Source organism: Chenopodium quinoa, unplaced genomic scaffold (genome assembly GCF_001683475.1).
Source record: "Chenopodium quinoa cultivar QQ74 unplaced genomic scaffold, ASM168347v1, whole genome shotgun sequence".
NCBI classification, from domain to species: domain Eukaryota; kingdom Viridiplantae; phylum Streptophyta; class Magnoliopsida; order Caryophyllales; family Amaranthaceae; genus Chenopodium; species Chenopodium quinoa.
The window spans coordinates 3,335,982-3,351,061 of NW_018742770.1; the positions used below are offsets into that span (position 1 = coordinate 3,335,982).

Below are 15,080 nucleotides of genomic sequence, written 5' to 3' on the forward strand. Positions count from 1 at the left end.
AACACGTCCAACTTAATTGGGCGGACAGGTATATTTTGTCAATTCAAACTCAAGTCATCTTACTTGCAGTGTATGAAGTTATGAACAAGAGTCAATATGACTGACTGCTGCATGCCTGCATTTTTTTGCATTCTGAAGTGCTGATGATCTGTATGTATGTGCCCATCACTCTCATGGCCACTAGAGCTTACATAAAACAGTGCCAAAAATGAATTACTTCATTGAATTAGGCTCAAATGAGAAACAATACTACGGAGTAGTTCAAAACACATAGATTAAGGATGGAGCACAAACAAAGATATGAAGAAGAAAAAATCGAAAAGCAACCATAATTCTAAGATACCTACTCCTGGAACACACATAAATAATACTAGGAATATATAATTATCGAGTCCTTTGCTTCTATCTCATTCCCTAATAAAAGGTGAGGGAATGGCAACTATACACAGACACCTTGCTGTATAATCTGCTGAATTGTGTATCCGTTTCCATAAGGATAAGATGCCATTGATGGTCTTTGACCTTTATTTATCTATCTTTGCCTTCCTTTTTCCTCCTCCCTTATCAATTTCTATATGAACACACGTGGTCGTAGAGCTCTATAGCCTTTACAAACTGGAAAGTTTCGACTGGTTTGGTTTTGGTGGTTGTGCTTAAGAACAAATAGCTTCAACTGTTAGTCGTTTTAACGTGTTATGACAAGGATCTCCCCCGAAATTTGAGTTGGATATAGGAATAGAGCATCTTCTTTGACCAACACAAAGCTGCACCCAGGAACAAAATATTGTTAAACAAGATTTTACGTGAAGAAAAGGTGAAGCGAAGTAAGGTATAGTATAGAGATGTACCTTCTCTACTATATCGTGGGAGCTCTCAGAGTGGCATGCTCCCTTGACGAAACTTCCACAAGTTCCGAATGGGGTGCCAAAACTTGCAAATTGGATGGACGATATTGACTGCCCTGGTCCACACTGCAAGTAAACCTTCGTACGGTGCATTATTTGCTGATCGCCATTGGAATCTACCCGCCAGTTCTGAACCATTGGATGGTGTTCAAATGCATCTGCACAAACACGTGACACTGATCTCTTCACCAGAGAGATCTTTGATGCATCCCCACCTAGTTCTTCGAAGACAACCATCAGATTTTGTGTTGGCTTTAACCAAGCCCTTGGAACATGGTACCTAAAATTCAACAGATAACACGTCTAAATTGATATGCCCTTACATTCAAATTTCAGTAAATGCTGATAAAATCAGTTATTACCATCTTTGGGTTGGGCTATTGCAGCCAGATTGGCAATTTCCTTGACGGTATGTTCCAGCGTAACTGCAAGGTTTGCAATCTCCCTTTGCATAAGTAGTCCAATATCTTCCTATACTTCTACCATTGATCCATATTTCACCTTTACCCATGCTTTTCATATCTACAGCCAATGGTTCAACCCCACCAGGTGCATCAAAGTTGGCCTAAAACATTACAATGCGAATATATCAGTGGATGGGGGAGACTACTTTTCATTACAATTTAAAAAGTCATAAAATAATCTAAAAAAGGGAAGAAAAAAAATGCAACACACAGGTTCTTACCTTATACCAAGTTAAGGGTTGAGTTTTCTGTGCAGCAAGTGAAGCATCAATCCATTCATTAGACGAAGCTCCATTTGGAGATGATAATTGCATATTCTCTCCCTTCAATCCAACCTGTCATTCAAAATAACTAGTTTACTGAAGTTCTTAAGGTTCATCAACGGACAAATTAATGTGTCGATTATGTATGGAACTCACTTGATATGACCATTTTTGCCATGTTAAATCCTTCTTGCCACTGCTAAGACCATTCAACACCACTGGACCAAGAACTCCAGTCTTCCATGCTTCATAATGTGTCCCGATATTCTTAATGAACAAATCGTTAAAAGATTTTATTATCAGCATGTTAACGAGATCAGGTTCTAAAATTTAGAGCATTAACATCACGGTCAGAAGTTTACCGGTAAACCAACTGCCACACTTAGCAAAGTAATTCTGTTCATTCCTGAGTGAAGATTGACAGGTCCTTTAAATGTTAATCTCCTGTCCTCCCTATTCCCAAAAGCTGACCCTATTAATAAAAATAATAGCTTTTTCATTTTTTGCTTCATTAACCATAACCCTGTCTTTATTTATCCTCGCACAACATTTACGTGCTTGGCATAATCACTCCCAACTCAAATAATTGAAATCGTTATTTGAAGATTAAAGGAAAAGATACCTGCAAACTTTCCATTAACAAAAACATGAAGTGCAGGCCCTGCTGAATCCACCATGAGACTGGGAGCTCCATGCAAATCTGATGGGCTGACATGGACACTGGAGTAAAGCAACAACAAAATGTCAAGATTTTATAGAAGCAGCACCTTTCGACGAATTTGGAAACCAATAGAAAGAAGGGGTCAGGTAAGACGCTTAGATGCCAAATCAGCTTTCAGACAATCATAACAAATGGTAAATTGGTAGTGCATAAGTGCATTCCATAGAAAGATGCATTACATACATACAGAAAGCAAGTGTACTTTTTGATGAATTCTGATAATTCTTAGGTAATTTTTTATAAATCGGACTACACGGGGACAAATCAATTGTTGCATAAACCATGCTTCACTTGTACAGTTAGGAGCAGTAGGTAAGTCATATTCTTTTCATTTTCTATTTTTCCTGTCCGAGAACTAGGAGGAAAACAAAGAAGTAAAAGCAACTTTTGGGAGCTTACCTGGTCATGTACCAAAGATAGTCACTGCTATCTCTGGTGACATTGATCTGTTCTAGAAGTCCAGGAGCAGTCATCGTTGGGCTTTCCTCCAACGAAGAAAGATCTTCATCGTACATCTTCCACGAGAGCAACCGAGAATTGGCTGGTATCATTTGAGTATGTGAGGTTTGAACTCCAACCTAGATGACAAGAATTGAAACCTCTTCAATATAGAGTTTCGGCACAGTTAAATTATACGAATAGTTAACACACTCATGACTTACCTTAGCAGTGTTGAAGACTACGTGTTTGCAATCAGGGAGTATGCTAATAGACCAAGCAGGTAGATCATAGTGCTTATTATTGAATTTCACCCTTGCTGATGAAGTGAAATGGAAGTTGGATAGAAAAGCAGCACAAGTTCCTTGACCTTTGAAGACAAAAGCCTGCAAAAAAAGGTTATTCAGCCAAACAACACAAGGCGAAGAAAAAGTGAATTTACAGAAATAGAAACTGACCTGATGATAGGTTCCCAATGAAGTGATTTCAGGTTCTGAAGAGAGTAATGCTCGTTCTGAAAGCTTGAGGGCTCGATGTAGATCCTTTAGGTGCCCATATTTAGGTTGCCTAATCAAACCTGTGAACAATATTACATTTAATGGGAAAAGTCTTAGATAACCACCAATAATTAAACTCAATGATAGGTACCAAGCACCCTTTTGTAATATAAAAAGAGCAAAAAGAGAGCTTTCAGAAGAATGGCAAGAATATTGTCCTTTTGTTTTCTTAGGCGCCGTTTGGTGGAAGAGAAGGTCTATTTCATCTGATTTACTACCTCCGTTTGCAACGATTTAGTATAAAGTATTAGTAGAAAATGTCTAATTGTTGCAAATATTTTGAAACGGAGGTAGTATGTTATTTTCTTGTGCAAGTACGAGAAGGGTTTTCAAAGAAAAAGCTGCTCCTCTGAAGAGCTGACTTGGAATTCAAACTACTCCTATGGAAAATAAAATTGCATGGTCATACAGATTGAACTCCAAGCTGTACAAAAAAGTTGAGCGTGTTTGGGTATGAAAATCTTTAAACGTAGTAACTGGAAATGAAATCACGTAAGTATTTCAATTATAGATTGTTTGGCTTGAAGGGTATGGCAACAATTTTCCTTAATCAAGGGTAATTGATTCCACCCACTTTTTACACTCCTCAACTGAGTGGTAACTGGTAACACAGATTGTTAACCTCAATCACTCCTCTCCCTTTTCTAGTTTGATTTTATTCCATTCCGATGTAATACTAAACTATCTATGATTTTATTCCATTCCATTGATTCCATTTTATTCCGTTTCCAACCATACCAAATGCACACGTGGTACAAAATATAATGCTCTTTATAACCAGCTGAACATGACCTTTCTAGAGCAAAAAAATATATATGTTCTTATGCAAATGCAACGCTTCAAGAAGCTCAATATAAATGCCATGTTTTATAAACTTATCTGCATTGATATATGATGAATGTAAGCTACTCTAAAATCTATTTAGACTGCTTGATCACAGCAAATGAAATCTTCAAGACAGTAACATATTGTCAGGTTATTTTACTTTTTCCCCCTATATTGTATCTACTACAGGTAGTTTTGTGAGCTATGACACCCTATACCCATCAAACAAAGATATGCAAGTTCAAGTCTTACCATATTCATCGATTGGGGCATCATAATCATAACTAGTCGTAATGAATGGTCCACCAGCTGTTCGTCCAAAATTGGTTCCACCATGGTACTGTGAGTAGCAGCAATCATCAGTAAGCAAAATACGATAGGCATGAACCTTCTAATATCAATCAGTAAAACAATAAGAGGATGATCATAACATAGTTACTAACCATGTAATAGTTGATGTATGAACCACCGGTTTGTATAAAACGAGCAACCGCAAATGCCAAATCTTCAACTGGTCGCTCATGAACTGGACCTCCAAATTCAGTGAACCTACAAATGACAGCAAAGAATGTTATCACCAAAATAAGAATGACAAAATGCAAACAGGAATTCAATGATAGTAACGGTATAAGTTGTAAAAGCAAATGTATTACCATCCACTCCAAGCTTCAGTCCACATCTTGGGTTTGTTTGGTTTATTAGGCTTGAAATAATCACAGTAGAAACCATTGCACGTGTTTATCTATCGCCAGAAAGCACAAAATATATCAGTCAAATGGTCTACCATTTATACTTCCTAATCGTGAATCTAATCACGTTTCACTACAAATTTGAAGGTAGGTTTATCTTACCAATGGGTCCGGGGCATCATCTTGCTTACACATCAACCATGGGACTCCAGTTTTTAATCCATTAGCCATGCTTGCAGCCCAGTCTACATATGCTTTACCAGCAGCCCCATATTCCTTTTCCTCCGAACCATATTCATTCTCAATCTAATAAACATGATCAAATTATGTGAGTGCTAGTCACGCGACTTCATTTAAACACATCAAAAACCATAAACTGCAAAACTGAAAAGCGGCGTATGGTAAGGGAGAAAATTATAAGACAATAGACCTGAGACATGATTATAGGACCACCCTGAGATGCAAATAAGTTCTCTTTTTTCATCATATCAACAATCTTCTCAGTGAAACCTTGCATTGCTCTCTGTATAATCACAACAGTAACACCCAAAAAAATAACAATTTTCAGTAAAATTCTGCTGAGATTACAGTACAATTAATAATTAAAAAAAATTGCAAAAGAAAATTCAGGACCTTAAATGGCTCATTGTCTGTCCTAAAGCTGATTCCAGGAACATACTTCAACCATACAGGGAATCCACTGCATCCAATCGAAGAGGAAATCGAAAACAAACCAAATTATTACTAAAATTAGAAAGCATTTTTTTAATTATCACTTATAAAATATAAAGAATTGAAAATATAGTCTAGAATTGATTCTAGAACAATTAAAAAAAATAATAATTACCCAAAATTCCATTCAGCACAAACATAGGGACCAATGCGGAGATTAACATACAGTCCAGCTCTATGAATTATCTTTATGAACCTTACTAAATCATATCTCCCTTCAAAATGATACTGCAAATTCCAATTAATATTCAACAAATTAGATTCTTATACTCTTAAAATATCATACTCACGTCGTGCCAAACTAATTGTCACGCGGATAGTGTAATTTGAACTACTAACGTGACAACTAAATCCGGACTACGATTAGTGAAAATAAAGATGAATATAGATCCAAGAACAATACTTTTCCAGGGGAAGGTTCATGCCCATTCCAGAATACATAAGTATCAATAACATCTAGTCCTCCATGTTTAGCCTTCTTTATAAGATCTTCCCACATCTGCACTCACAAAATAATAAAATATTATCCTAAATGTTAAAATTAATTTCAAATTATTTAGAATTCAAACTACACCATTAAAAAATTATCAACTAGTAATTCAAATTCAACAATAAAATACCCATTTCACCAAATAGCAAATTCCCACAACTCCAATCTCAAGAATTATTTTTAAAGCTCCACAATGTAACCATTAATTTCAAAATATCTATACTACTTATTTTTATATATTAAAAATTAACAAATCACAAAAACCCATTTCATCATCTAAAAGCTCAAAAATATAGTTAAAAATATTCTACATTGTTAACAATGAATTTCAAAATATCAAGAAATTAAACATACCCATTTAAAATGCAACAAATAATTAATTTTTTTTTTAAAAAAAAAAAAAAGCACAAATTCAATAAAGCAGCAAAATTTCAGCAAAAAGGGAGAAAGTAAGTAAAAATTACATCAGGGGTACTTCTGGGATAATGAATGGAACCAGAAATGAGGAGTTTGCGTTGGCCATTAATGGTAATACCCTTATTATCATAACCAATTCTAGCTGAATTTATCAACTGGAAAAAACCCAGAAAAATGCTCAAAAAAATCAGCTTGGAAACTGAGATTGTTTCCATTCTCTCTGCAAATAACTCTGTTTTCTCTCTCTAAAACTCTCTGTTTTCTGGGTTTTTCTTGGATTGTTTCTCTCTCTAAAACCCAAAAATATTTTGGATTTTATAAATGTGATAGAGAGAGAAAGTAGTATTTGTGAAGTTAACTTGTACTCAATTTGAGCTTAAAATCTGAGGTAAAAAATAAAAATGGCTGAAAATAATTATCAAAAGAAATTTAAATGAAAAATAATTTAATAAAAAAAATTGTAGATTGGAAGGTAGTGGGAGAAGTAGGCCATGCAACAGTGTATCAATGTGTTCACTTCACAGTTCATACTCTCAAACTCACTGCCACATTTTTAATATGAGCTCATATAATATATATGCAAATAAAAAATAAATAAAAATAAATAAATAAAACTAATAATAATATTTTTAAAAGGTAAAGTTTGAAGCTTTTTTTAATGGAAATTAGTGAAGAAAAAAAAAAGAGATTTTTTAACTTGGAGTAAATAAAGAAATGCAAGTGGTAAAAAATAATAAAAATGCAAGTGGTTCTAAAGAAGTGGGTGATTAAATGTTTTGAACGTTAGAGCGCTGCAAACTATGGAAGAAGAAGGTTGTTTGCTTAACTTTGAAGGCGTAATCTTTCTCTACTTAATTATGTGAAAGAAGTTTCTAATCCTTAATTATAAGTTTCTAATCCTAAATTATAAGTTTCTAATCCCAATTTTAAAGGGAATTACTAGTTAATTACAGATGGTTACTACTAGTCCACTATCCAGCATATTTTACTGTGAAAATTAATTGATAGTTATCATTATTTGCGTATGGAAAAATTATTGGTTACCAGTAGTACCATTACTTGCGTATAGAATATGATATGCATATGCATGAACTTATCTAAACATCTGAACTTATCAACCCTTATCTAGTTATCTTATACAGTACTCCGTATTAACATATATCGTATATTATATGGAGTATTATCGTATATTATTGGACCTTATTAAACATGGATCGTGTTATTGAAAATTTTCATACACATTTGGTTGCACCGTGCACGTAAGTGTATGTGCACCCGTGTGTATAAAAAGTTATGTCGTGTTAACCCTTATCATCAAACTTATCAACTTTAATTCTATTTGAACTTATTATCCCTTATGTTATCTTATGGATTTATTGAATATTTGAACCTTACTAACTTTTACTTTCCTAGCCTATCAACTCTTTTATTTTATTTTTTTTAACAAATTCGACCCTTATCTTAGTTAAACATATTATCCCTTATATTATCATATCAGTCTAGTTTTGCCCACCTAATTTCCATTTATTAATAAAATTAATAATAATTTTAAGCCAAATAAGTTCAGAAAAATTTCCCTCAAAAAAAAATAAAATAAAAAAGTTCAGAAAAATAAGGTACCATAAGAGTTATCCTAGTTTATACAACTAAGATAAGTTCATGTAAATTCATATTATTAAAATCATAGAAAGTGAACACACCCATAGAATGTATTTTATTCGCCTAATTTCCATTAATTTGAGATGATCTATGGTAAACCTAACCCTTATTTGAATTATTTTTTTCAAGAACTAAGTAAGATTAAGATAACAAATATGATTTTAGATAAAGATTAATAAGCTTAAATAAAATCGGCTCAACATTTTTTATGAGTAAAAATAGGATCAACATAATCATAGAGTGTATATATATCACTAAATTCAATTCAATCTACGACTACAATGAGTTCATAAGGGATAAATTCAACTATATTTAAATTAAGTACATTAGTTGGTAAAAATAAACCTACGTCACTAGATGAAAAATATACATGTTAAAAAAATACTATTGCAATCCAACTAGGTTGAATATATGCCTAAGCTAATATTTAAATTTGTCTTTTTAGTTTTTGAGAAAAATATATTACTTTGGTTTTAGGAAAAACATGTTTGTAGAACGTCTACTAGGTAATTCAACATTTTGTGATATTTAAAATGAGGATGAGAGAAAAATGGTGATGGTTTTTTTTTTTTTAAAGAAAAATGGTGATGAATTTTATTCCCCTTAAATTAGTAGTTGTAGTTCTTCATAAGTCCATGGTAGTGGTTGGAATTTCAAAGTGGTTGCAAACGAAGCCAATCTCACATTAGTGTTTATTTTCATTTAGTATACTTAATTGTTAATTATCTGTTCTCCAACTTTATCATATCGAAGTTTGATTTTTTGAGCAATTTCACATTAATGTATGCTGATTTTATTGTTGTACTCACTCTATTTGATTTTATTAAAGAAATACTCCTTTGTAAAAATTATTTATCAAGTGAAATCAATTTAAAAAAAAAAAAAAAAAAAGGAATACATTAAGCATTTATTTCTGAAGGAGTAAGATATTTTTGCCATTAAATTCGAAGAAAATCTTTGAACTTTATCGTTTCAAAATAATGTCATTTGATTCACCCACAAAGAGGTATTCGGTTTGAAATATTATAAGATTAATTATACTTTTTATTGGATTTTTTAAAAAATTATTTTTAGACATAATAATGATCATATCTTAATAATCTTATCAAAAACATTTAGTGATTATCAATTCTACTCATACTACATAATTACTACCACATTATGATATACCCTAAGCTACCATGAACTTATAATATGTACATTTCAACATTTGTACATGTTCTTTACACCATATAAAGAAAATGTCTAACCATTTTGTGTACTCAATCTTCTTATAGATGTACTCCATGCATATTAGTTTATAGTCAAGTTCGTTCACATTATTATTCTTGACAATGAAGTTAAAAAAAATCTTTCAGTCTTTCCAATGCATTATACGTAATACTTTGAGTATTTAATTTCCACCGAACAAGAAATTCTAGCAATATGAATGCACATACTAGTCAAAACCCATGATTTTACAAGAACCCTATCTAGATAGTAAGATAGATCGTACTTCCATCTGTTTATTATTAATTTGGTATGTCAGATAATAACTTGGAATGAAGAAACATGTAACATACATATTGTCCCTTTAGTTTAATTAGTTTGTTGACCCATAAATTTTTTGATTGAATGAACTTGGAGGCTGACGGCCTTGAGTATATCCGTAGTAGTTATGGGTACCAATTGGATGTTAGTGTAGGTGATTGGGACTACACTTAGTAGGGAGGACTCGTGTTCGATTCTCATAACAACAATTGGGAAGGGAGTGGAACCTAACCACCCAGAACTAATCCCCGAATCCGGATTATGATGAACCGTGTGGAACACCAAAAAACAAAAAAAAAAAAAAAAAAAAAAAAGTAGTTATGGGTTATTTCAATTTTTAACTCAAAATTCTACTAATTTATAGAAAGTGGCATTAAATTATTTTGCCTACCTTTAACAATTATCAAATTCTCTGTCAAAAAACCAATTATATATGCCCATGAATAAATTATGCATTTTATTTTTGGAGGGTATGTCCTACTATTTTTAAGGTATGGTCACAAATAATTTAATTTTATATCACAAAAATATCTCAAATTTGTGATGGTGGGGCATTATTTAGATCATGAACTAGACCATTATCTGCTGTTATTCTGATTTCTTCTTTTTGGTTTTGTGGATGGGGGAAGAATGCTTTCAAAGCTACGCCAATTTTTGCCAAAAGTTTTATAATTTTAGTATATAGCCAAATATGAATTATTGAGTAATCCGTATATTGTTTTGGTATCATTATATTCGAAATTCTAATATAATCTATAAATATAACTGATATGCAAAGTGATCTAGACTAGTTGGCCTGGTGATCTAACATGATGTAAAAAATAATTCATTTGACTATTCTACAATCTACTAGCTTATTGCTACAAGAATCCGATATAAAAACCAAAATTAAATAAAATATACTCTATGGGCATGTTCGGCAAAATATAACTGTGAAGGTAGCTGTAGCTGTGTATGTAGCTGTTAGCTGTCAACAAGTTGTTAGCTGTGAAAATAAATAATTTAGGTATGAGTGTTCGGTAAAGTAGTGGTTGAGTAGCTGTTACATTTAAGAATCAATATTTTATTTTTAAAACTATACATTAAATTTTCAAAAGCTACCTCAAAAGCAACCTCTAACTTCAAAAGCTAATAATCCTAATTTTTAATAAAAACTACCTCCACCACTAAAAGCTACCTAAAAGCTACTCAAAAATTAGCGCCGAACACGCCCTATATATACATAAATAATCTATGTAACTATGATATTAAATGTCACAAAATTCGATTCACGAATGTTGTTTTGGATAAATTTTCGACAGTCAAGTGCAAGCGTAATTACTTATATGGACTACTCGACCGCTATTAAAATCTAGAGGTGGCATCATATGTTGTAGTGTAGCAATGGTGATCATAGTCAATCCATTGTCATTTTGTTACCATAAGGAGTAAAAGTTCTCGTGTTGTACGTAGAAATGTAAATGGGGGGACACTTTACTTAGCAAACAAACATGGTAAAGTATCACGAGGATATGGCTAGAAAACAATTTTGGAGCATAGCCCCTAAGACAGCGCTACTAATGTACTATATGGCTTCAATCGTGGGTATATTTGCTTTTAAATTCAAATTATAATACTAGAATAATTTGTCAAAAAATTAGGATTCCATCTTTTTGAAGTTAGATTTTTTGGACCCAATTTAATTATAAATATTGACCTATAGTGTTCTTGATAAAATTATATGTGTCTTCCTTCGTCTTTACTATTGTCTCATTATTATTTTTGTGATGTTTAAGACAAAAAAGTACCACAAAATAATAATGAGACAATAGTAAAGACGAAGGAAAACACATATAATTTTCTTATCTCATAAACAGTTTAGTTCAGCTCAGTTCAGTAAATCAGAACATAACCTTCGTTATAGTGTAAGTGTAAAATCATAAAATTACAGAGGCGAAAAGAGGAGGAACAAGGTGAGTATACCAACTGTATTTATCAATACATGACCTTTAAAAAAAATTAACAAAAAAAAAATCATTGCCACTAAGCTACAAACCAAATGAATAAATTAAAGATAAGAATATACCAACTTTATTTATTTGAATTACTATATGATTTTCCTCTTTATCAATTTTTTTTAAAAAAAAGTTATTTTAAGATGAACTTAATGTTGTTTAATATTGAGGGATGATATGTTATATTATTGAGAGGTAAATCAATACTCCGTATATATGCTACTTTTATTAATTATATGTAATTTTTGTATATTATTTATAAGATACTAAATTCGATTTTTATTATTTATAAATTTGGGGTATTATTTGTAAGATATAAAATATTTTAAAATTCTAAATAATAAAAATTAAAGGTTGTATAAAAAATTCAAAAGTTGTACATAATAATTAACGATACAATATATGTCATGTCCGATAAAGAAAATCATGCACCAAGCTAAGCAAACTTTTGAACACAATTGCACATTTGATTGGACATACATGTAACATGTTCATATATTCCAGAAAATCTAGATTTACCAACTTTTTAACACAACGACAAATGCAAGTGCTAAAAATTCAGTATAACTAATACAATTCTTTATTAATTCCTTCGTAATAATGTAGCTGTATAGTGTTCAGAGTTTCAGACTGCTATGTTTTGAAGGGAACCTCCAAAAATTTAAGACTTCGTACTTGTATAACTTAAGCATTAATATATTATGACGATAATCATTTGCTAATTAAATTACTCAAAAAAATTAATTCCACTAAGTGTCAAAAAGACTCATTTAATTTAATTGTAAACTTTGTCTTTAATTACCGTGTCACATGAATATTAGTTACCTAATATGATCTTTACAGATTTTGATTAGTATAGTTTAAAGAGATTAGTTACTTTAATTTTGGACCTACCATAGTTCCATTTGTCATATAGATCTAATTTTTAGCATCATTTTCTAATCTACAGATCTCATCATCATCACACTACACAACATGATTAAGGGTAACTAGATCTAAGCTAGTAACTTGCTTGCAAGCTAAATTTCTAACATGTAATCCTCTTGATTACATAGTCCTTTTAGTCAAACTTAGTGAATAAGACATGTCTCAAAAAAAAGTTGAATGTATATAAAATGATAACTATAAATCCTAAAGTTTTTGAGGTGTGAAAATGTATTTTAAATCAACACGTGTTTTGCGGTTTTTAATATTTTATTTTAAGGTGACATTACATTTATTACTCCATACTTGTTTTGATAATGAGAGCGTTTTCTTGCTTGTGAATGAGTTGTGATTAAAGTTTTGATTACTTCAATAAAAATTTAGGGTCTGAGCTGAGCTGAACTGAATTATTTATAAGAGAAGGAAATTAGGATCTGAACTAAACTAAACTAAAATGATTGAATTGAAACTGGGCTGAATTGAACTGAAATTAAGCTGAAAAGAACAGACCCTTATAGCTTAGAGTTGTAGACTTGTTGAAATTCATGAAGTTTGATTACGATAGAAATCAATTAATTTGCAATGTGGAAAAACTTGTTGTAAATTATCAAACACTTAAATCAATTTTTTTGTCGGTAAAATGAGTCTTAAAATAAAAACTTTGAACTTGGATAGATAAATGAGTGAAAAACAAATACTAGTGATAAGTGGAAAAAAAATGAAAACTTTAGGAAAAGAAGGTCCACCTCACCAAATTAGTACTTTCTACGTCAATGACTTAACATAGACGTTTAACTCAAATTCATTTGTTAAATTAACTCCATTTCTAATAATTATGAAACTACATTTAACTTTAGATACTCAATATAAAAAATTGCTTTTATTATGAGTTTATGACAAGAATTGAAGTTTTACAATTAATTAATTAGATTGTCGTCAAGTCATTTTAATCAATACTCATCTAGCTTAGTACGTGCTTTTTCTTTTTCATTAAACTGACCATTTACTTAATCGTACATTTTTATATATGATAACGTACTCGACTCTGTGCATTGAAGAAATCGGAGAGAGAATATGAGATATGTTCAAAGTATTAATCATGAAACACATAATCCATAAGGCTAAGCAAGGATAACAAGTATGACCCACACGCATCATCATTATCATCAATTAATACCAAAACCCTAAACTAATCAAGCTAAGGTAAGAAAACGACCTTAATTGTTTAATTGAGTGTTGAAAGAATAGAGGTGTGACTTGAATTGTTATCCACCATAATGTTCTTTCGTTTGTTCATGCAATTATGCCATTTGGTTGGAGTCGGTGGAAGAGATTATTTACGCGGATTTATTTCTTTTTTCGATCATTCAACGTCACTATTTATTATTATTATTAATTATAACGAGGTGGTTAACCTTATTACAACTGTGACTACGCACTTTTGTGCATCATATACTATCCATGATTAAATCAAGCTAGAAAATGAGTTCCGCTATTTGACTGAAGCTTGTTCACTTCAGTTTATTTTCAATTTAGTTTAGTTCAGTTCAGCACCAATCAATTCAGTTCAGTTCAGTATCTATTTTTCTTCTCTCATAAAATATTAAGTTCAGCTCCAATCAGTTCAGTTAAGTTAGAACAGGCCCGAAGTATAATTATGGAGTATTTATCTAGATCGATTTAGTTACGAGATCGGGACGGACACTACAAGAAAAATCACTTTTTGTAGCGATTATTTCGTAGCGATTTTTCATTCGCTACAATATGCAAGTATGTTTGTGAAATAATTAAGGATGTCGTATCATTTTTACAATCGTCATGGTTTTTCCATATAAAATCGATACGGAAAGCATAATAATACATATCCATACTATTTTTACACATTTATATAATTTTGAGAAATCGTATTGTTTGACAAAGAATACATAAGATCATACGCATGTTTTTTTTAATGAAGAAAATGAGTTAAACATTTATAGCGATTGTAATCGCTACAATAATCACCACGATTGGATGTAATTTTTTGTATCGATTATTGAGGCCAACCCCAGCGATATTGAAAACCGCTACTAAAGGTTAAGGCAACGAGGGATATTGTATCGAATGACCATTCGTTGGGAAAGCTTTTTGTTGCAATTACAATCGATACTAAAGGTTAAAATAATCGCTACGAAAAGATTATTTTCTTGTGGTGGGATAATAAATTTTCAAGGTGTTAAATGTAAAATTAATTAGCATTTGAAATATTTTGTAGATGTGGAGTAATTGTATTACTCCGTAGTAATAATATGGTGTTTCATTTTTAGGAAAATGACCTTCAACAATTTCTTGTCAGGGTTTGAAACTTTAAAAAGTAAGATTTCAAAGAAGAAAGCAAAACAGAAAATAAGAGTGGAAACATCAAAGTAAAGTAAAAAAGGCTTAAAGCAAAGTTGTTATAAACTCATGATGTCCATGTTACTCGTCACTAAA

General features: G+C 31.6%; 1 protein-coding gene across 1 annotated transcript; it reads right to left on the reverse strand.

Annotated features, from left to right (window-relative positions):
• Positions 1 to 200: 200 nt before the first annotated feature.
• LOC110724752 (beta-galactosidase 3-like) lies at positions 201 to 7,046 on the reverse strand. Its single transcript, XM_021904206.1, has 19 exons — positions 6,549 to 7,046; positions 5,998 to 6,093; positions 5,710 to 5,822; positions 5,496 to 5,562; positions 5,293 to 5,385; positions 5,025 to 5,168; positions 4,827 to 4,915; positions 4,617 to 4,722; positions 4,426 to 4,513; positions 3,250 to 3,368; positions 3,016 to 3,177; positions 2,753 to 2,931; positions 2,255 to 2,352; positions 1,995 to 2,104; positions 1,789 to 1,899; positions 1,591 to 1,704; positions 1,268 to 1,470; positions 849 to 1,185; positions 201 to 764 (listed from the first exon to the last, which is right to left on the reverse strand). Exons 1-19 carry the CDS (start codon positions 6,714 to 6,716, stop codon positions 654 to 656), a joined length of 2,508 nt encoding a protein of 835 aa, XP_021759898.1. The 5' UTR covers positions 6,717 to 7,046; the 3' UTR covers positions 201 to 653.
• Positions 7,047 to 15,080: the final 8,034 nt, after the last annotated feature.

What these genes read in the sequence shown, in the direction of transcription:
- LOC110724752 (XM_021904206.1), bottom strand. Translation starts at nt 6,716, where the DNA reads ATGGAAACAATCTCAGTTTCCAAGCTGATTTTTTTGAGCATTTTTCTG. An exon ending in TGCCCCAATCGATGAATATG is followed by an intron (nt 3,369 to 4,425) that starts GTAAGACTTGAA and finishes TATTGTTCACAG; the next exon opens with GTTTGATTAGGCAACCTAAA. An exon ending in GGCAAAAATGGTCATATCAA is followed by an intron (nt 1,705 to 1,788) that starts GTGAGTTCCATA and finishes TTTGAATGACAG; the next exon opens with GTTGGATTGAAGGGAGAGAA.